This window comes from Limulus polyphemus, unplaced genomic scaffold (assembly GCF_000517525.1).
Source record: "Limulus polyphemus unplaced genomic scaffold, Limulus_polyphemus-2.1.2 Scaffold234, whole genome shotgun sequence".
Taxonomy (NCBI): domain Eukaryota; kingdom Metazoa; phylum Arthropoda; class Merostomata; order Xiphosura; family Limulidae; genus Limulus; species Limulus polyphemus.
This window is the reverse complement of record NW_013665844.1, coordinates 703,580-726,003: the sequence shown is the minus strand read 5'-3', so window position 1 is coordinate 726,003 and position 22,424 is coordinate 703,580. Positions and strand designations below refer to the sequence as shown.

Here is a 22,424-nt window from a genome sequence, read left to right as displayed (position 1 = left end):
TTCGTTTGTTTATGTTGGGTTCTTTGTTTAAAATGACTGTGTTTTTAATAGATATACTATGGTTTTTTTGAGCTGCAATGGTGAAAAACGTGGGACGGTTTTTTATTGTGTTCTGTTAATCTTGTTTCCAATTTTCTTCCTGTTTCTCCTATGTAGAATTCTGGGCAGTTATTGCATGTTATTTTGTAAATGACGTTGGTATTGTGTGATTCTTAAATATCTATTTATATATATAGTACAACTGTGTTAAATATCTATTTATATATATAGTAAATGTGTAGAATGTGTCCTTCTTTCCTCGGTTTGATGGAAAACGATATTCAGCAAAGTAATCAATGGTTCTTGTTACTGGAACCATGCACTTATTTGTATTGTATGGATATTTTCCTCTTAAACTGAGGGTAATTTTACTGTGATACGTACTTATTTTGTAATATGACATTCAGCAGTGGCTCTTATTATATGAATGGATTCACAACGGTTCCTTTATATTTTTTTTGTATTTTTATACAACTATGCACAATACAAAATTAGTTTTCGAAGTAGATAACCAGTTCTGTATGTTCCATGATGGCCATTAACACTATGAGATTTAAATTGTGAGGCACTATTGGACGGTCGTCTACAAAGTACAATTTCATAGAATTTTTGAGAAGTGTCGTTTGTCACGCGAATCAGTAATTTCTTTCAAAAAGCCATACAGCATAAACCCCTCCTACGTCTTCGTCTCATTCATTTAGTGAGGTATGTGGATGTACTGAAATTGCTGGAAAATCTTATAGTATCTCCTCCGTATCAACGTGATAAAATCAGGGTTGTTACTCTGGGGAAGTAGATATTCAGAAGTACACGAAACGACTGAAACAAGCTGGAAGTTCAGACAAGACTATTTCTTTCGGTAATGTGGCAGAATAATGAGGATACTTGAAACATACATATACATTACTTTAAAAATATGCATTAAAACGATGCCTTTATTATATGTTTTAGTTTTATTCAATAACAAAGTTTAATATGAGAGAACAAAAAATTACAATAAGAAAAAACTACTACCTGTTATAACAAAAAGTAAATCATGTGACTCACACACAAACTAAATATGAATATCCTAAAGCCGGGTATAGATACTTTTACGTTTTATATTATTTCCCAGATAGGGGGCCAAAGGCCGCGTGAAGGGATCACCTGTTTTAACCACTTTCACAACTATACAGTAGTGCGCTGTCTGTCAGTCAGTCAGTATACACTAAAATGACGTCATCTAAGGGACGCTTAACGTTAAAATTTGTACCTCCGTGACGTCAGTAAAGTGTGTGCATGCCATGAATCACGAGAAGAATTATGCATTTTGTACGCTGCAACACAGCATGACATATGAACTTGAAAAGCAAGAAATAAATATATTTGTTTACTCTTAATTTGGGGATTATGTACTCTTGAAACATAACACTTTTGGGGATCCTGGGAATTATATTTGGTACGTACTTGTACGTTTGATGTTATATGTAGTTGTAGGTTTGAGATGTTTTTATTAGAATAAGAAAAACTTCAATAAATTGTAATAGTCAAGAATTGTTTTCCCCACATTTTATAAGAAAGAATTATATTTTACCCTATGTTGTTTTAAACTTTAGGTTTTTACAAATATTTTACTATGATGCACAAAGTGCTGTAACTGTAATTTATTTTAAATAAACAATATTTTAAGGCATGTCCTATGCTGTGGTTGGCGTATAAGGTTTTCGTCAATATTTATCTTAGGTATTTTGTGGAGTAAACAGATCTTACTGCTATCTTTAATTTTTATTTTTATTTAATGTGCTAAAGAACGATCTTTAGTATGTGTAGCAATCTTCGTATGTTACACGAATAAATTTCTTCGAAGGAGTATTCTTTGTGTTTTATAAAATGTTTGAGATTATAATCACCCCAACATGTTAATTTTTCAGTGTATGCCCTAAAATAAAATAAAAATTCAACCGTACGATACCCAATAAATATTTAAGACCGCGAAAAGGAGAACATTAAATCATTAATTTATAAATTATAAAATTGTATCATCTGAACTGAACTCAATGAAGTGACTATATGGATTGAAAGTAAGTCGTATATTTTTACGTATTTGAACTAAATGTAAAGCTGATCTACCACTTGTTTGAACTAAATGTAAAGCTGACCTACCACGTGTTTGAACTAAATGTTAAGTTGATCTACCACGTGTTTGAACTAAATGTAAAACTGACCTACCATGTGTTTGAACTAAATGTTAAGCTAATCTACCATGTGTTTGAACTAAATGTTAAGCTGATCTACCACGTGTTTGAACTAAATGTAAAACTGATCTACCACGTGTTTGAATTAAATGTAAAGCTGATCTATCACGTGTTTGGACGAAATGTTAAGCTAATTTACCAGTTAGTCAGTTAAGCCTTTCATTGCTGAAAGTTCGAGTTTTGTTAATCTGTTTGTGCGCTTTCTTCTTATTCTTTGTATTATAGCTATTTTGGTGTTGATTTTATTACTAATGTAGGCTTAACCTCCTATATATTTTTTGTCTCCTGTAAAATAAACTCATGGATTACATATAAGATATGGAGTTGTGTTTCCAGCATAAAAATAAGTTTGCACATAAACTTAATTCTTTTGTGCTTTTAATCCTGTTTATCTATTTTTAAATGTTAAGGAAACATAGAAAATTGAGTACAATTTACGTGCTGTGAATAGAAAGAATTTTGAACTCTTTAAAGAAAGAATAACTACATTTATATTATAAGTCAGGAAATGTTAGATTAATCAGAAAATAGAAAATACAAAACTGTCCAGGTACTACCATACTTAGTTACAATAAATTTGGTTCACTTTTAATTGGATAGCTGGCATACATGAATTAGATATACATAAAAAGATAGGTGCAGCTATTGATTTTGCTTTGTTTAAGACTTAATACAAAGTGTTTATAGTTATACCGATGATAAAAAACTGGACATTAATAAGAGTTCTTATAAGCATTGTTATGCGCCTAGTAATCTATGGAGTGTTTTGTTTTTACACTGCGATAGTTTTAAGAGCTTAACCAAGAGAAACTCTTAGTTAAAAAAACAACAACATAATCTACGGAATGTTTCCTTTTTACACTGCGATAGCTTTAAGTAAGAGCTTAATCCGAGAAACTCTTAGTTAAAAAAACAACAACATAATCTACGGAATGTTTCCTTTTTACACTGCGATAGCTTTAAGTAAGAGCTTAATCCGAGAAACTCTTAGTTAAAAAAACAACAACTTTCTGTTAATTACAGTGATTTTTTTGAAATCAAATTTCTTTATGTTACAAGACTCTATATTGAAAAACAAAATCTTGTTCATTTATTTTTTCATCATTTAGTTAAGTAGGTATTATTAAACAGAGTATAAATGTTTTAGCTCCGTTTTAAAAATGTTGATAACAATTATACAACAACTAATGAGATAATTTTTAACCATTTATTGTTCGATAATGTTAAAATTTTTGATTAAGTTTACTGATAGAATAATTTTGTTGGGTTTTTAAGATTACTGACTTCCTATTATAAAGTATAAATTAAATGTTTCTACCCGTGTTAAATGTTATTACTCATTCTTGTTTTTATTGGCAAAAGGTGGAAGAAGCGCTAAACATAAATAATTTAGATAACACTAAATCGTGTAACCTTTAAATATGAGTTAAAACAGGTATTTTGTTACAAAATTATTTAGAACCTCTTTGGGAGTTATCCAAACAAGTGCGAAACATAAATAAGTTTAGGTAACGCTAAATCATGCATCTTTTCAACTTTGGTTGAAATAGGTATTTCGTTAAAAAAATATTTACTATCTTTGTGAAATTATTCATTTACTTGAGTTATGTCTTAATTTTAATGCATCACTTTTTCGACAAGAACTACTTGCCTTCTACTTCACAATACAAGATTTTCTAATATTGCGTTACGTATTCAAAATATTGCGTCCACCTGTCTTGGCAAAATCTATTTCTACAAAATGTGCTGATTTCTTTCAACGTTAAAATAGACCGAAAAATTATATTTTCAATTGAAACTTTTCAAAATAATCACAATATTATCATAACCAAATAGATCACTGGTGAAAATGTAGATCAAAGAGTTGTCTTTTTTTTTTTGAAATAATTATACTTTCTATAACCAAATTTTCACTGATCATGAAACATATGAATACTTATATGACGGTAACTACATATTGATTCATTTACAAGTATTATTATACTGTGGATTTAGTTAGGAAATACACATAAACTTCGTATATATTGGAAGCAGTGTAGTGTAGAGGTTTGGACTTTTAGAGGCAAGGTTTCTTCGCGACATGCTGTTGCGCCCTTGAATAAAACACTTTATCCCAATCGTTTCAATATTTTCTGTTGTGTAATGGGTATCAGCGAATAGCTATGGGTTAAATTGCGATGGACTGGAGGAATATGTTAGCATTCTTATCCGTTTGTGCCATTGAAACTGGAGATATCTAGGTTACTCTGTGGCGTCTTGGCATGAAATGGAATTAACTTGAACTAACATTCATTAAGATGCTTTACGTTTGTTTGATTATTAACATCACTACGCATGTAAGTGAATGAAATTGCTAAATTTAATCTTGTAGTATATACCAAATGTGAATTAACATTTAAAAGTTTTATATGACGGTTTCAGCTATATTGTTTCTAAGTCCACTTTATTTCGGCATTAATTATTAACCAAAACAATAAGTCCTAAATTTCATTAGTATAATGATATAATTTATTAGCAATTTTTTGAGTTAGAGAAGAAAACTACATTATAATCTTGGGAACTAAATATCTAAATGGGTATTTTTTAGTTTCATAACACCATCGTTTTAATGAAAGTGGTTATAGATTTACTTGATTGTTATCTTGTCACTTTACAATACATATTGTTTCTTTCCTAAAAATATATATATACAATATAATTTATATATCAAAATATCTAAATAAAAAATGCAAATTCTATTGTGATATTTAGTTCAGATGCCTTAAATGTTACCATCAATAAAGGTAGTAGTTTAAATCTGCTATTTTGTTCGTGAAGTATCTAAAAAAACATATGGTAGTAGCGTAAATCTGCTATTTTGATCGTGAAATACCTAAAAAAACATAAGGTAGTAGTGTAAATCTGTTATTTTGTTCGTGAAATATCTAAAAAACATAAGGTAGTAGCTTAAATCTGCTATTTTGATCGTGAAATATCTAAACAAACATAAGGTAGTAGTATAAATCTGTTATTTTGATCGTGAAGTATTTAAAAATAACATAAGGTAGTAGCGTAAGTCTGCTATTTTGATCGTGAAATATCTAAAAAAACATAAGGTAGTAGTGTTAATCTGCTATTTTGTTCGTGAAGTATCTAAAAAACATAAGGTAGTACAGTAAATCTGCTATTTTGATCGTGAAGTATCTAAAAAAACATAAGGTAGTGTGTAAATCTGCTATTTTGATCGTGAAATATCTAAAAAAACATAAGGTAGTAGCGTAAATCTGCTATTGTGATCGTGAAGTATCTAAAAAACATAAGGTAGTAGCGTAAATCTGCTATTTTGATCGTGAAGTATCTAAAAAAACATAAGGTAGTAGTGTAAATCTGTTATTTTGTTCGTGAAGTATCTAAAAAAACATAAGGTAGTACAGTAAATCTGCTATTTTGATCGTGAAGTATCTAAAAAAACATAAGGTAGTAGTGTAAATCTGCTATTTTTATCGTGAAGTATCTAAAAAAACATAAGGTTGTAGTGTAAATCTGCTATTTTTATCGTGAAGTATCTAAAAAACATAAGCTCAGAAAAACTATTAGTTTGTTATTCCGAGCTGACTTTTTCTCATAATTTAGGATGGTATTGTTTAGTTGGAAGACTTTATATTTAAAAAATACAATTCGGTTAATGTTTCTTGCAATCATGTGTTTGATTTACGTTAAGATTCATAGACTTTTTTGGAGAGATTTTGAATGAGTTAGCGATTCTACATTAAGAAATAATATTTATAAATATTTCTGAATTAACGTTCTAGAAATGTGTTTTACATTAAAAGACAGAGACAAAAGAACACTTAGAAAAATATTATCAAATTCAAGTAGTAATCAACGCTAATATGTCTACTACTATATCTGGTTTGTGCTACAAGGTAATCCCAAACTTGAGTTTGTATTTTAGTCCAGTTTTATTTCTCATTAATTTAAAAATAGTTAATGAAAGAGTGATTTCCTTGAGGCGCAATAACAACTAATAACTAATTATGACTTAATTCGAAAGAGTGTTCCCAATTGTTATACTATTCATCGAAAAGTGGAGGTGGATCTAATATACAAGGTGTGTCAAGAAAACCATCTAGTGTTCACTTATCTTTATTCTCGTGAGGTTTTGTTTGTAAGATGCTCAAACACCACATTAAAAACACACAATTCGTTAAGTTGTTTCTTTTTGACAATCGCAAAAGTTTCAAATGTTATGAGTATCACTGAAGGAAATTGTTCGTCAAACGCTTTCTTTTAACCGTACTGAATTTTTCATTTACTGAAAGGATATACTATTAGCGCTTTTCTGCTTTACTAATTCACAAATGGGTTCTTATTTTCTCGACATCTAACGTCTAAATTAACTTTGTGTTTAGTCTCATTACTTTTCTTGATGTACCGACTATCTCATTTCTCACAGCTTCGGCCAGTTGTGTGACGTCAAATAAGTACATTATATTCTTATTTTATAAACTTGAGAAGATGGTAAATTAATGAAGTAAAACGTTTTAAGCTAAAATTATACGTTTTTTAATTATTGCGGAAATAGTACACGGCAATTTTACAAATGCAGATAAATCAATACACAAATTTGATCAGTGTAATTCATCGTTGTGTGCAGTTGAAGGAAATTTGTATTCATACTTCGAATTTAAAGATATTTTCACGGTTAAAAGACAATTTTAAGAAAATTTCGACGTATTTCTTAAAGTATGTTTAGTGAAAAAAATATCTAATTTGCGATATAAACATAAGGAAGAACAGTATTTAACAAATAAAATAGTAAAAGTTCGTTTTAAAAGTAAAGCTAAAAGTAAACACTGAATATCTTTGAGTTTATGAAAACAAACTCTTAGAAGAGGATTTGAGATATATTAGGTCGTGGTGGGCAGAGCACAGATAGCCCTTGGGTAGCTTTGTGCATAATTAAAAACAAACAAACAAACATCGAAACACTTTCATTAACCCCCCCCCCCAAAAAAATGTACATCATATATAATAGATAATTAAAACGTTCGTAAGTGTCAACGATGGTTCAGCAAAGTTTGTTCAGGTGACTTTAGCCTTAAAAACTGTGATGGCAGGGGCCGACATGTTGGAATTGATATTGATGCTCTAAAGACACTTGTTGGGTCTAACCCAAGGCAACACACTCGTGAAATGGCCCTGAAGTTACATGTCTCTCATGAAACAATACGTAAACATCTAAGGAATATGGGAAAACTCCATAAAGAAGGTGTTTGGGTGCCTCGTGTTTCCAACGTGTGGACGTTGCTTCATCTCTTTTGGCGCACAATGCGTGTGAACCATTTTTGGACAGAATTGTCACCAGTGATGAAAAATGGATTCTCTATGCGAATATTTAACGCAAAAAACAATGACTCAGTCCTAGACAAAAACAATTTCCGACCCCAAAAATTGGACTCCATCCGCAGAAAGTGCTGCTTTGCATTTGGAGGGGCATCAAAGGAGTAATTCATTTAGAACTCCCCAATCCACAGCAAATTCTCAATGCAGATATCTATAGTCAGCAACTGGAACGTTTAAATCAAGCCCTTCTTCAGAAACGCCCTTCACTCGTCAATCCGAAAGATGTTCTTTTTCTCCACGACAATGCACGTCCACATGTAGCACGTTTGACGCAACTCAAGATTATGGAGTTGTGTTGGGAAGTTCTCCCCACAAACCATATTCTTCAGATATGGCACCACCAGATTACCATCTTTTTCGTTCGCTGCAACACCATCTTAATGGGAAAATGTATGCAAATGTGGAAGGTGTTAAAGAGGACATCGACATATGTTTTCCTTCAAAGCCAAGTGATTTATTTAATCAGTTGTTCGGGTTTTTTCATCTAAAAAAAAAAGCGTCCAAATACAAAGTCCATAGTTTCTTACAAATTAGAAACTCAAATTACCGATATTGACAAGCTATAGTATATAATAAGAACTTCCTATATTTTCTATTTTTTGAGATATTATTATATTTAGTGAATCAACCAAGGTGGCCCCGCCCACCTCATCCACTTTTAGAAATATTTGCTTACTACACCTCCTTCGATGTACGAGGTGTGTATAATAAATGGAAAGTTCAGAATGTGGTTTTCTCAGCCTTTGCGAAGTGTTTTCTTATTATGGTAGAATCGAAGCAGAGAGGTAAGAGATAATGGAACTCGAAATAGCATATATTTTTAGACCCAAACACAACTTAATTACTAAGCCTGATAAATTATAGTGGAATTCTGTGGTACTTATATAGTACATTATGATTTTTATTATTTTAAAATGCATATATAAAACCTAAAAAAAATATTTTGTTTTACATTCTCCATGTGCGAAATTTGATAAGGCTTAGCAAATTACGGCCAGCAAGTACAAACTTCGAAAGTAAAAGAGGTCATTGTTTTCTAAATTCTGTATATTTTATTTACTTTTCTATATTTTAAGAAAAATAACTGAAAATTATGAGCTTATTTGTAAATATTTACAAATACGTTCTTCATGTTCAGTATTATAGTCGACATGTGATTGCATTTTACAAAATACTGATCCACTAGAACAAAACCAAGACAGGTCACTTTGTAAAGGCCAGTTTTATACTATGGGTAAGGTAACATGATTGCACGTGCTTCGCGTCATTGCAGCCTCTGTAATGTTAGTCAAACACGGCTGAAAGGACAGTAAAATAAAAATAATAAATGCATATAGATGTATAATGTTATGAAATTTAACTTATTTAGACTAAACATTTGTGGTTTCGTGTTATAATTTGTAGTCATTCTGGAAATAAAAAAGGCGTAGTTTATATCTATTTCATCGTTTTTATGGTAGTTAGGAGGTCGGTCAAATCGACCAAATCCATGCAGAGACACAATAGTGAAAATAACAAATAATATGTAGTTTTTCTTAAAAAAAAAAGGGGGGGGGGGCTTGATAATTATTTGGAGGCTATAAAGATTTTGAAATTTGACAATTTTCTGATGCATGAGGGTATTGCCAATCTTAAAATCAAAATTAATTTGCATGTTGGATTGTCAACATTCGAAAAAAAAAAACACATGAGCAAACCATTACTAAAAAATCTTAAACCTTAATTTAAAAATCTGATATTTTATGTACTGATAATATGCAAAAGTTCGTGAAAACACGCATACTGTATTAAAAGTTATAGTATGAAAACTATAACAAGTACAAAATTGTTATGAGGTCGGTCTCTCCGACCCAGTACCATTCCTTTCACTACTACCAGGCTGTTACACTAATAGAGCACTGAGTTCTAGTAGGAACTAAGCGAGGGAGTATACAAATGTGAGCTGACCCAAGCTAGTGGATGCTACTCTTAATTTCTTACCATAAGAATTACTTAACACTGACATCATCTCTCCCTTAGGACTTCTTCTGGATAAAAGTTTGGTACTATCTAGGTGCAACTATAGCTTACTTATACAGGTGTTACTTTCCACCCCACCCCATTAGTACACTCACAGTCTGTATTTTTATGCATCTTTGATTGTGCTTTATATTGAAACAATAAGAAAATATTTAGTAAAACTTTGTGCATAAAAAATATTTCAACCTGCATGACTGAAAATTATTCAATCACAACCAAATAAAATACTGGGTACACCAAGTTATATTTAAGTTGCTTTCTGTTAATTCCATCCACTGTTAATAACTTAATTTACTTATAAATATTTTATTCTGTTCTGTATTACTCTTACCGAAAAACACGAGGTAAAAACTGTGTGAGCTTCCTTGTTACTTCTATCTTTCCATAAAACTTCTCTACCTGCCAAATATTTCAATGCCAAAACTGAAACATAATAGGTGCAATTTATCTTCCAATAATTACTGAAAATCTCTCGCAGTCGAGGATGCGAGTCTTCCATGAGAATCTTATGTGTGGGTGAAAAGATGGTTGATGAAGCTAACCTGGGAGCAACAGAATCTGTTGCATATTGGGCATGTGTTTCCAAGTGGAATAGGTGGCCTTCGATTGTCAATCCTGTTCACAACACGCTGTTTCTATCATTCCCACTTTTCCATCTACTGTTGTTGTCATACATTTTCAAAGTTGTGAGATCCTTGCTTCCAATAATACCTCTCAACTCGGTAAACTTCATGTCATAGTCTTAACGTATAGATCAAATCTTTCTTTTCCATTCATATGTTTCCTAACAGGTGTGTTCTTTGATTATTTTAACATTTCGTGCTGTACACCATTCATGAATGACTTTATATAATCTTCATACAAGTGTGAGACCATAGACATATATTTATTCATATATGTACACTGTTTCATGCATATTTCACCATCAGACATTATAGTATACACCAGCAGTTTATAGCAGTCAGCTCATTTACAAGTTATTTTGTTAACTGTGTTGGGTTACCGTCCACAAGTTATATTTCAATAACTGTTGCCTGTGATGTGTTGCCATCAGACTTGCAGGTTTTTATTTTAGGCATCATAAAATAAAATAAAATTGCAGAATTTAATGAAACTAAGGTTTCTCAGCTAGAATTCTCATCAGCCAGAATCAGTGTTTGTACTTTTACTACAGGACACATATACAGTCAGAGGGAACACGCACAGAGAATTTATATATAAAATTGAACGTCTGAAGAGAATCTAGCAAAGACTGTAAGGTCTGCTCCATAGAACTTCGATCACTAGCTTGGTAATCTAAATGATTTCCTCAAAATGTCGGTTGATGTTTTATCTTCGAAAATCACACAATAACTTTGAAAGCAAAAGTTGTAATATTCTTTAAGTCACTGATTTTTCCAACCACTTGACCATTCTAGATAATGGTAAGTGATTGCCTGATATCCTACAAGTAACTTGTATTGCGAAACTGTTCAATAACTGAAAAGCAAAGGTCGTATGAATCCCTTCAGTTCCGCTAATCTCACGATCAAAAGCCATTCTAGTTCATTATAATTACGTAGATATCACTCTATCTAGTGATAAATATCTCAACGAAATTCCGCTCAATAGCTGAGAAAGCAAAAGTTGCAATGCCCTTTCATCCAAGTTTCCAAACATCTAGCAACTACCTTTAGTTGCATAAACTGTTGATGCACTAGGCATTACACCTACTCACTCCAACCATCATAACTTATGATAATTTAGTGCTGATAATAAACTGCAGTCCATACATCTAGTGAGACAATTCCACTAGATACCTCATAAAGCAAGAAACGGGTTTCTTTTCAATCAATGACTGTCCTAACTCATGATGAATGGTTAGTTATCACTTGATAAACAGTAGATATATCTGTTAAATTCTGCTCAATAGTTCAGAATAAAGGGGTTGCAATGATCTTTCAGCTGAGCTTTTAAATTTCTAGCAACTAGTTTTAGTTCTACAAACTGTTTATGTACTAGGTGTAACATCTAATCACCAAAGATATCTAACTTCTGAAGTAGTCAAGTAGCAATAACACGATGTGATACATACATTGTATTGTGAGATATCACATTATAGCTTGGAAAGCAAGAACCAACATTTTATTTCAGTCACTTATCCTACAATCAGTGACTATCCTAGCTCTTGATGATCAAGTAATACCCATACAATGCAATGCACACATCATACCATGAAATAATACCTGATAACCTGGAAAGCAAGGATCACTACTTTCAGTCAGTGATTGTACAATCAATGTCTGCCCTAGCTATTGATAATAAAATGGTAATCATGCAATGTAGTATGTACAATGTACCTTAAAATGTCACCTGATATCTTGGAAAGACATTTACTTTCAGTCATTAATTATCCTAGCTCTGTATGCTTGGGCTTAATCCAATCCATATCAATCAACTTGGCAGACAAAAATACTTGTCACTCACCTCTAGATCCAACATTTCGTCATATGGATTACTGTGAGTAGCAAGATGTGTACTTTTAGCTCTTTTATCCTTTACCTGTGGATCCAAGAGAGATAAAACAATGTTCTTGTTTTTCTCTGCCTAATCAATTTCTTTATTTGGTTCCTGGTCAAGCCAGTGCACAGTAGGTTCACCAGTAACATATGAAGAAGTTGGTCAATTATGTGCTTTGGCATGTCTTTCAATTTTCATAAATTGTTTGTTAATAGACCAACTCATCAGAGCACAAGCAAAGGTCCTGTCCAACCAGCACTGAACTGTTTCCATGCTATTGATACACACCAAATATACACTTAGTCTCCATGCTGTTATATACAGCTCCTTTTCTATCATATTATGGTCTTTCACAGTTGTCAGTATGTGAACTCTTGCATGTCAACTAACAAATCACTCCCCATATTTTTCAACGTGGACAGAAAACCATCATTAAATATTAGCACAAATACGAGTAACACCTTGATGCCTTCTATTCTTAGTGTTATACAAAGTCTGGAGTATATCTTGCCTTAGAAGTTTGGAAACCAATAGCTGGAGTACAGAAAGAGAACTACAGCTTGAAGGTTGATAATAACAGCACACCTTCCTACACTCGTAATTGCTCAAAAAAGTGTCACAGTTCACTTATGCCCATGCTATATGCTCCTCAGTTTGACCTATCTAAGCTTCACCTTGCTGCACAGCAAGGAGTGCACATGATAGATCTCAATCCTTCAGATGCTCTTCCTAGAGCTTTAGAAGTATTAATTTTGACATTCACCTGCTTGTAGAATCACATACTGTATGACTTGATGTCATTGTGACAGAAATGGTTTCAACTCTCATACAGTGTCCAGGATCAAGACATTCAATAACCAGAGAGATTTTCACCATGCATTGCAAGACAATATGTTGGATTTTCCATGTCGTGGTTCCAAATGATGCTATATGACTAAGTCATAGTATTACAATGTAAACTTTCTACCATACAGGCACTTTTGATAATTTTTCACAAAGCTTAGAACCGCTCACTGTTCTCCATCTAACAATATCTGCATTAAGAAAGCATGACCATACAAGTGATGCACATGATTGAACATTCTACTCTGTCTTGCAGGTGCGATAACACTGCTCTGAATCCACTATCACTGGCATTGGTATTTAGCAAGAATTAACAGTTTTGTCGTAGATATTCCAGTACTGGGACTTCCACTAAAGCATGCTTCAGGGACTGGAATGTTTATTCACACTCCTCACTCCATCTAAAGTGCATATCTATACTAGTGAGATCCAATCATGGTAGGGTGATTTTGGAGAAATTAGCCATAAATCATCAGTAGCATGCAACAAGCCCAAGGAAAATATGGACTTCTTGCTTGATCATGGGATAAAGCTGATCTTTCACTTCTACTATCTTAGTAGGTGCTTTGGAAACTCCATTCCAGCCTACAATATGATGGAGAAATTCCACTTTCATGTTCAAGCCTACTTTTCTTTTTATCCACTGGAATTTCAGTTTCTTCTTTACAAATACTTGAGCACACAACCAAACACTAAGACATCATCAACATGGACCAGACATTTCTTCCATTGTAGCTCCTTCAATTTAAACTCCATTAGCCTCTGAAAAGAGGCAGGTACATCATATCAAATAGCATGATGCAAAACTCATAAAAGCCAACTCATACTATAAGCAGTCTTAGATCTGCTCTGGTTATCTAGTTTGACTTGCCAGTACTTGGATATCAAATCTAAAGTGTTGAGCCAACAGGAACCTTTCAACACATCCAGGTATTCCCATTCATGACAAGGTAAATGTATCAGTATAAATTACTAAATTCATCCACCTAAAATCAATATCTAGGTATACCTTCCTTCTTTCTTTTTCATAATCAATATTGGAGTTGATCAAGCACACTGGAGGTTGTATGATCCAATCCTTTTGCATCTACTACCCCAGTGCTGGTTACCTCCCCAGTTCTCCAAGAAAGCTGCATAGTAGTTGTTTAATAGGAAATATGTATCTTGTATCTAGGTGGTGGTATGTTATTGTTGTCCAGCCCAATTAATCATCTAGTCCCATAAATACATTGGGTCATTCAACTAACAATGGGTCCTAACTGCAGCCATACTCAACAAATGATTTCAACCCTGTCTTTCCTCTCTGATACTGTGTGATAGACACAACTCTATCATTATTACTATTCTCAGTTACCATTACAGTAGGAAGCTAGGTAACCAATTCCACACACAGGACTTCATCCCTCCTCTGACAGATAACTGCTCGAGCTAACTCTGCTTGCTCTTTGCTTATAAAAAAAAAAGAACATTTGATGTGTGGGTTTAATAAACATATTACACAGTACCAACACACCAAACTTTATCTTCAGTAATCCCTGAAACTCCCCTTATACAGTTCCTGTTGGTGGACACCTCTAGTCAATTATGTTTTGTGGCTTCGAATGACCAGAGCTGGGGTGGTTATATTTTGGTTCACAAAGGCTTGGGAGTCCTATACAGACTACCCTCATTCAATTTCACTCACCAGGTACCATATCATTATAATGACTTTCTCTCTCACATGTGCTAGTGCAGTTCACTGTTCCTGGGACAGACCTGACTAGCATCAGATAACTTTCCCATGTGCCATCAATTAATTGGTTGCATAGGTTCTGTAGTATGTCCATCCTAAGGTTTGGTTTAATTTTTGTGCAAAGCTACATGGGGGTTATCTGCACTAGCTATTTCTCATTTAGCAGTGAAAGACTAGAGAAAAGGCAGTGAATAATGGGAGTGACCATCACATTTTAACGCCTCACGGCCGAAAATGTTGAGTGCAATTCGAACCCACGACCTGCAGACAGATTGCGAGTTGAGTGCTCTAATCACCTGACCATGCCAGACCCCCATCTCAGGGATGCTAATGCCAGAACTGAATTCTGCAATAACTATCTTCATTGTATGAGTTATACTACCTAGACATGGTCAGAAATTTACTTCTCCATTCACTTCTAGTTCATTGCTAGTTACTACAACACAGTCATTGTCCACTGGCCATAGTAGTAGTTTTACTTGGAGGGCTTGACATATTACAAGCTTACCATTCTGGCTATTTTTGTGTCTATCAGAAACTTGATCTCTCAGCCCTGAATCTTTATAAATGTGTACAAAGCTCCCCCAAGCCCTAAGAGAGTTGGGTTGACCACCAAACCTTCCAATGCAAGCTGACTGCTATACTTACTCAAATTGGTGGCCAAACCCAAGTTCATTCTGTTATTTTTTCCAGATCTGTAGCAGCAGCATTTAATGCTTGCTGTTAACTCTCCTGGACTTGCCAAGATATTACTTGAAACAGATAATCTTGGCTATTTTGTTGATTCACAAAGTACATGCAGTTCACTTTATAGTAACCCAACATTCCACCTGCAAAACAGACACTTTACTCCTTTCTTCCAGAACTACATCTAGGGAGAGATATCATCAGTTGTGGCATATCACCCATGGGAGGACTGGGATAGCCCTGCCTATTCACTGTAAACCAGTGTGATTGTGCTGCAATGTCAGGATGTGTAGTTGGTTGGTAAAACCTTGGTATGGCTTGTGCTTTATATGATGGAGGTACCAGGATAGGCCAGTCTGTCTGAGGTCCAGTATAGCAGTTTCTGCTATAGGCTTCTTCCTCTCCTCCGATAGGTTTGAAGTTACTACTTTGTACTGACAGAAACTGACTCTGTTAGGATAATATTTCTTATATCCAGGAAGTTCCTTAATGAATTTATCCACTAAAATGTTTTCTCAGTAGGCAGAGGCCATTGTCACGTATGCCTTCCTGTGCAGACAGCACAGGTCATTTGCACAAGCAGCAGGCTTTTAATGGTGCACTTCTTCCAAGCCTTGAACTCAGTTTGATGGCTTACTTAATTTTCCATCGGATCGAATCATCCACACAACCTGGCAAGGACTGTCTTGCAGTCTTAAAGATTTGCTTCAATCAAGTAAATTGACAAAGACTGGACCATTCAAATTTAAAATGTGGCATTGTGTGGCCTTTTATGAAGCCAGCCATTCCAGGCAACTACCTGCCAAAATTCTTCAGGAAATGATCCAGGACTTGCTTTACTGTACCTTTGAAAATTGTGGGAGCATAATTTGCTTTGCTCCAATCATGAAAGCTGTGGTTGTGACCAAAGCCTCTCCTGAGTGAAATCTAGGCCAACACCAAGTTCAAATGTCATTGACATTGTAACAGGACACTTCAGGGTTCTCTAATCTTCGACAAGAGTTTGGTCCCTGGTTTAGGATGGTAGAATGGTGAGTATCCTGGTATTTTATTCAATGATCCATAGCACCATGGCAGGTTACCTCCTGCCTCAGAGAGGTTTTCTATTCTACCCCATAAATCACAATCTTCACTACATGCTTTCCATCTCAGCTTCCAGTAACATACCTCCTGTTGGCAGACATCTCCAGTTTATTATTATGTTGTGGCTTGGACCTATACAAATATTTCTCATCAGGGATCAATTGTTCTTCCTGTTCATAAATCTTCTGAACTGTGAAAAATGCTATTTTCTCAAAATGAAGCCTTTTTAAACTTAATTACAAAAGAACTTGAGTAAAGACAAAATACAGAAAACTCCACAACAAGATATCCTGGTCATGTCAACAAAATTTTCTCCTACCTACCTACTACTTTGTGGTATTTTCAAGTAGCACTGGTTTCTTTTAAGAATGAGAAAATAGGTCCACTGAAGTACAGGAGATCTGTCAAAATATCTACTGGAAAATAATTCTGTCTTCTTTTAGTAACTGAGTTTGCAAGAAATAATGAGAGACTGAATACAAATGTACAATCTTCATTTAAAACAAATACAGTGCAAATATGGACTTTACTTGCCACAATGGACAGTTAGGTTTGAAGACTAACTTGGTTGATCTCCTGTTCCATATTTTATTGACTAAAATCACATTCTAGAATGAATGGATATTGTGTTACTAACTTAACATTATACTTACACAGTGAGACTAGCACTACAAACATGGCTGGTCATTTCCATTGAAACATAAAAGAGGTCATTACCTCAAGAAGTAACCCGATTGCCAGTAGAAAAAATAAATATCTAGCTCAACATACTACAAGTGACCTTGCAAGTTATCTTTCCCATGAGAAGATAAAAGGTACTACTTTAGGTGAATGACACAGAACAATATGTAGCTAGAGAAAAAGGAACATCAAAGACTTTCTTGAATAAGGTGTTAGAGGAAAGTAAATATACCTGCACAAATAAATTTTGAAATATTCCTATGTTATTACAAAAGGGAAGAAAATAATATGTGTATATACCATAATGTATTAATGTTCAAAACAAGTAAAGGTATTTGTACAGAGATAAAACGCAAAATGAAAATTCCTGGCATTAAAATGATGTAATTCAAAACTTCACTGATGTACTTATGTCAGGGGTGAGGTTTTACAGTTTCTATACTTGCCCAGCTCAGCAAACACCTAAGCATGAGGTTAATTTAAGCAGTTTGCCAACTTGACCAGTTTTAAAACGTCTATTTAAAGTAACTCACAATCTTTGTTACATTTGGTTAAGAAAAAAAAGAAAAAAAAAGGCCAACTTCTTAGCAAATTGAACAAGTTTGATTTGACAAGGCCCAACCCAAAAATGACAACATGTTGATAATTCCTTTCTAATTACTGTGTTGATGAGGTTAACTTGTATCATAAGTGTTTCTAGAAAAAATAGTCACAAAAATATCGGATGGAATTTATTATTGTAGGTAAACTTAAGGTAACAAAAATGACACTAGGAAAGCAATCATTTAAAATTTAAATCATAATAATATTAAGTAACTATCAAAATATATTTGATAAAAGATTTTTTTTCCATCAATACATGTTTGTGCTAAAAGACAACATCTGTATGTCAATGAAAAATGCAAAAATTGTTGACCAAGTAGGATAGATTTTTGAAATAATTAAAAGGTCATCCATTAAGAGCTTATTCAATTATAGTCTGGTGAATGCAAGTATACACATATATATATATGTATATTCATACACTACCAAATAACTGCACATCATTTCTATACTCTCCATTGATATTAATATTATAGATAATGACAAAAATTAGTTTTCTAACTATTCTCTAACAAACAGTTAGGTTTTTGTGGGTGATGTCCAAAGATCATTACACTTTTTTGAGTGAAAGTAAATTTTGTGAAAACCCTCTTTTGGTGAAATTAGATATGATACACAAAATAAGAGGTACCCACATCTGTAAAAGTAAATGTACATAACAAACTATGGACTGTTTCTGTTACAACGTAAATTAGATTAAAAAAGGAGGAAAAGGATAGGTTCAACTGAATAACATTTTACAAAGAAGTTCAAATTCACACAAGCATTTCTAAACAATATAATGCTATGCTAGTTGGTAACAGATACCCATGTGTTTCTCTGTGCTTCTTTAGTTGTGTCATATCCTTATTTCATAGGTATTTACCATCAAAGATTCATGCAATACAAACATATCAACTGGAAACACACACACAGCAGAGACAAATAGATAGGATATAAATCAATTCAATAATTCACTATATGTTACTAACTTCAAGAAATATCAGTTAAGAGCATATTAAGTAGTTAAGTGTCAATTGCATTTGTAAGCATGCATAATTTATTCTTTTACAAATAATACATTACATTTCTGATAGAAGAAACAAGTATGACAGTTTGGTTTAAAAATATATGCTAGTTTATTATTTTGTTACTTGTACATTTTACTGTGTAAAACCTATGAAACTTATACATGAATTAAATTTTGTACAAACTTTTAATTTTATTTACAAAAGAGATCCTATCTACAATAGATAAGAACAATTACAGTGATAATAGCAGAAAAGTTGAGCCATTTACATTTATGACATTTGTTCACAGGTACAAGCTTATATACTGATACCTAATATATTTTGAAACAAAATTTGACAATTAGTAATGTATAAAAAAACAAAAATAGTACATATGTTTAAATCTACTTAGATTTATTGTTTTTTCAAAGCATATTTTGTAGTTAAAATTTCATTCGTGCTGTCTTTTGCTATGTTAGTTTAAAAACTGTTTATTATTCATAACAATAAATTTGAAGATAAAACTTAAAGCAAAGTACCTGTTATTTTCAATACTTCATAAAGATTTTGGCAAGTGGTTCCCAATGAAACAATTTTTTACAATTAGTTTGTTCTTATAAATTTGACAATTTTAGAATATCTAAATTTATTTACAATTGAAAACATTTTAGTGAATACAGCTGCATTTATATTAAATATTCTTTACTTAGCTGCAAGATCTAACGACTTTTGCATCTGATTTTACCTAAAGAATAAAAATTAAAATGATTACTGTAAATGTTTGTACAAATGTAGGGGTAAAATGTATGCAAAATATTTAATGCATCTTATTTAAATACAAATGTTTGAACATAGATGAAGATTAATTCTAAGTTTCATCCTTGAAAGTCATCACAAATAGTTTGATAAATGATGAAACTTATAAAGCACATATAAATGTATATAACGTTTACATAGTTCTTAATATTAAAAACATGTAAAAAAAGACACAAAAGTATATCACAGTTCTTATTAACTTATTCAATCTCTTCTACTGATAGATCATCATCACTTCCCCATGAAGTCACAGTAACAAGGGAACCTTTCCCTGTGGAAGAACTTGTCCCTGGGTTCTGTTCTTTCTTTCCAGGTAACAAATCTGCAGAAAGAATGTGTAATGAGATATAAAGTCTCAGAGAGATGCAATACTAGGCTTAGCTATTTGAATTGGGTAAAAATATTTTCCTAGTGTAAAGTACTGGATAATAACAATGTTTCAGGTATAGGCCTTTCATCAGGTAAGGTTTGAATGATTAAACACTATAAGACACTACCTGATGAAAGAACTAATTCCAAAACATTGTGAAAATTAATTTATTATTAAGTGAATTTCATCCATCTCTTCTATTATTTTTGTCAATTAGATCATTTAAAAACATTTTTTTAGTCTATTTGGTTGAAAAGACATCTTTTTTGGAGAACTATCCTACATTTTGATATATGTGTATTTCTTTCCAACCAAGTTGACTGATGTGAAAAAAGTTGACTCAAGTTGAACTTCTTTAAGCTAGTTTCTAATACACCAAATTAAATGATATAAAAATCATTTGAAATAATTACCATTTTACCAGCAAAAATACTGTAAAAAATATTTAGATTGTATATCATATAATCAGTGCCACAATCTACCAAATGTAATAACACATAAAAGTATGAAACAAAAATCTGGAAAAAAAAACACATAATACCTTTATGCTTAACTTCTAAGATTATAAATTTTTCTTAAAATTCTTCTAATTAACTTATTCTTTTATGTGGTAATGATACCTTGATATTTAAAAGAAATTACTGAAACAACCCCTTTCGATCGAATGCAATACAATTTTGTTTTAAAATTTGCATGTATTATAATTGTTTATTATTATTATCTTAGGTTTTCATAATTCAAAAGTATCACAAGCAATGTTTAAAAATTATTAAAATGGCTAAATAACATAAGTTAAAAACAAATGTTTTGCCACATATACTGCATTATCATTACCAGAATAATCACACACTCAGATTTCTTTCTGGAAAGAGATACTGAATTTATGAATATTAATTGTATACTTTTATCTTTTCAACTACACCAAATGCAAATGTGATTATAAAATTATTTAGTTCCCATATGCATCACATTTTCCATTAGTGACAGTTTGTGGATATAATGTCTGATGGTTATAAGTGTTAAAAGTGTATTTTATGGAATGATTTAAGTGGGATGGCACAAAATTAGGACAAGTGAGAAGACGACAAAAACAACAACAGGCAAAAATAGAGTTTATTTTCTTTCTCATCCTTTCAATATATAAATAGTATTAGAAAAAGTTCTTTGCCATTTTTTTGAGATAACCAATAAGCTAAAGAATTTGACCAATTTCTCATTTTCATCTATTTTTGAACAGTTTTCAGTTAGCTTTATAATCAAATTTCCATGTACAAAAGTATCTCGCCAACTCTGCCTACTCGTCTTTTTCAGGCTACATTCAGTAAATAGAATATTATCTAAGCATGTCAAATTCTTAAGTACAGAAGTAAAGAAAAAACTATTAAAAAAAGGAAGTAAATGTAGGGATGGCTAATGTCAATCCTTCAAAAACAATGCAAACAAGATAGTAGAGATGACATTTACATCATCCCTATATAATAGCACAGGCAGACAGTGTAGTAGAATGTTCACTGACAAAAATAGGGTAAATTAAACTCAGTTGTGCATATTGCTATATGTTAATTCTTGCTTTTGCTATCATGTAGGGATGATAATGCACCTTCCATCCCTACTATCTTGTTGGCATTGCTTTTGAAGGATTGATATTAGTCAACCCTACAGTGTTTCAATATATATAAGAAGGTTGTATTTATAATAAAGTTCTAAATACAATAAAGTACAACTGAAATATTTATTGTTTATCTATTACTGGCTGGTAATTCCTGTTTCAACCTGTACTTAAGCTTTTTAAGGGAGCATCAAATTTCTGTAAGAAAGCTAACTTCAAGGGGTAATGATAACAATGTTTGCACTAGAATAATGATTTTTTAAAATTACTACTAGTTATTAATAATACCTATAAAAGTGGATATCCCGTTTGAAACTACACCACCTCAGTGAATTTGGGTAACATCATTTGTTTGATTTTGGAGTTATCATGTAAGAAAAAAACAACAGAAGAAAGAAGAACAAGAAATTCAAACTTTATGCTATGATATTTACAGAACTTGTAACTCAGTCATTACACAGATATTGTTGTAAAAGGAAACACTGTATAGTGCTGTAATGTTCTGATGACCTATTGAGGAGATATTTAACATATCACTTTGATGAACAATCCCAGCCATCCCGAAATAGGCAGGGCTACTGCCTACCTGATACCATTAAATTTGTAATGCCTTTTGAATCTTATTATAAAACAAACTTGTCAGCCCATTCACAATTTTTTGTCACCCAGAATTTTTATGACTCAAAAAAAACTACCACCAAACAGCCCACATGGCAAAAACCTCTGAATATGTGCCACTGAATGAACTCTTCTAATCACAATTCATATTGACCAATGATAACTAGAGAAAATGTGTATATTTGTTGCAATTATAAACTGTTGAAGAAACTAATTA

The 22,424-nt window shown here is 32.5% G+C and overlaps 1 protein-coding gene and 1 long non-coding RNA gene across 5 annotated transcripts in view; one reads left to right on the top strand and one right to left on the bottom strand.

Moving 5' to 3' along the window:
- LOC111085091 overlaps nt 1-19,916 on the top strand; it is a 51,815-nt gene extending 31,899 nt beyond the window's left edge. The window contains exon 3 of the long non-coding RNA XR_002609950.1: nt 19,835-19,916. This is a non-coding gene — a long non-coding RNA (uncharacterized LOC111085091). The remainder of the gene's footprint in view (nt 1-19,834) is intronic.
- The window catches only part of LOC106478625 (zinc finger protein DZIP1L-like), a 93,199-nt gene continuing 90,577 nt past the window's right edge, over nt 19,803-22,424 (bottom strand). For 3 of the 4 annotated variants that reach the window (XM_022382251.1, XM_022382253.1, XM_022382252.1), the window contains exon 21: nt 19,803-19,932. In XM_022382251.1, the coding sequence (XP_022237959.1) occupies nt 19,811-19,932 (122 nt within the window). In that variant the 3' untranslated portion in view covers nt 19,803-19,810. The remainder of the gene's footprint in view (nt 19,933-22,424) is intronic. The other variant, XR_002609949.1, reaches the window with a different exon arrangement.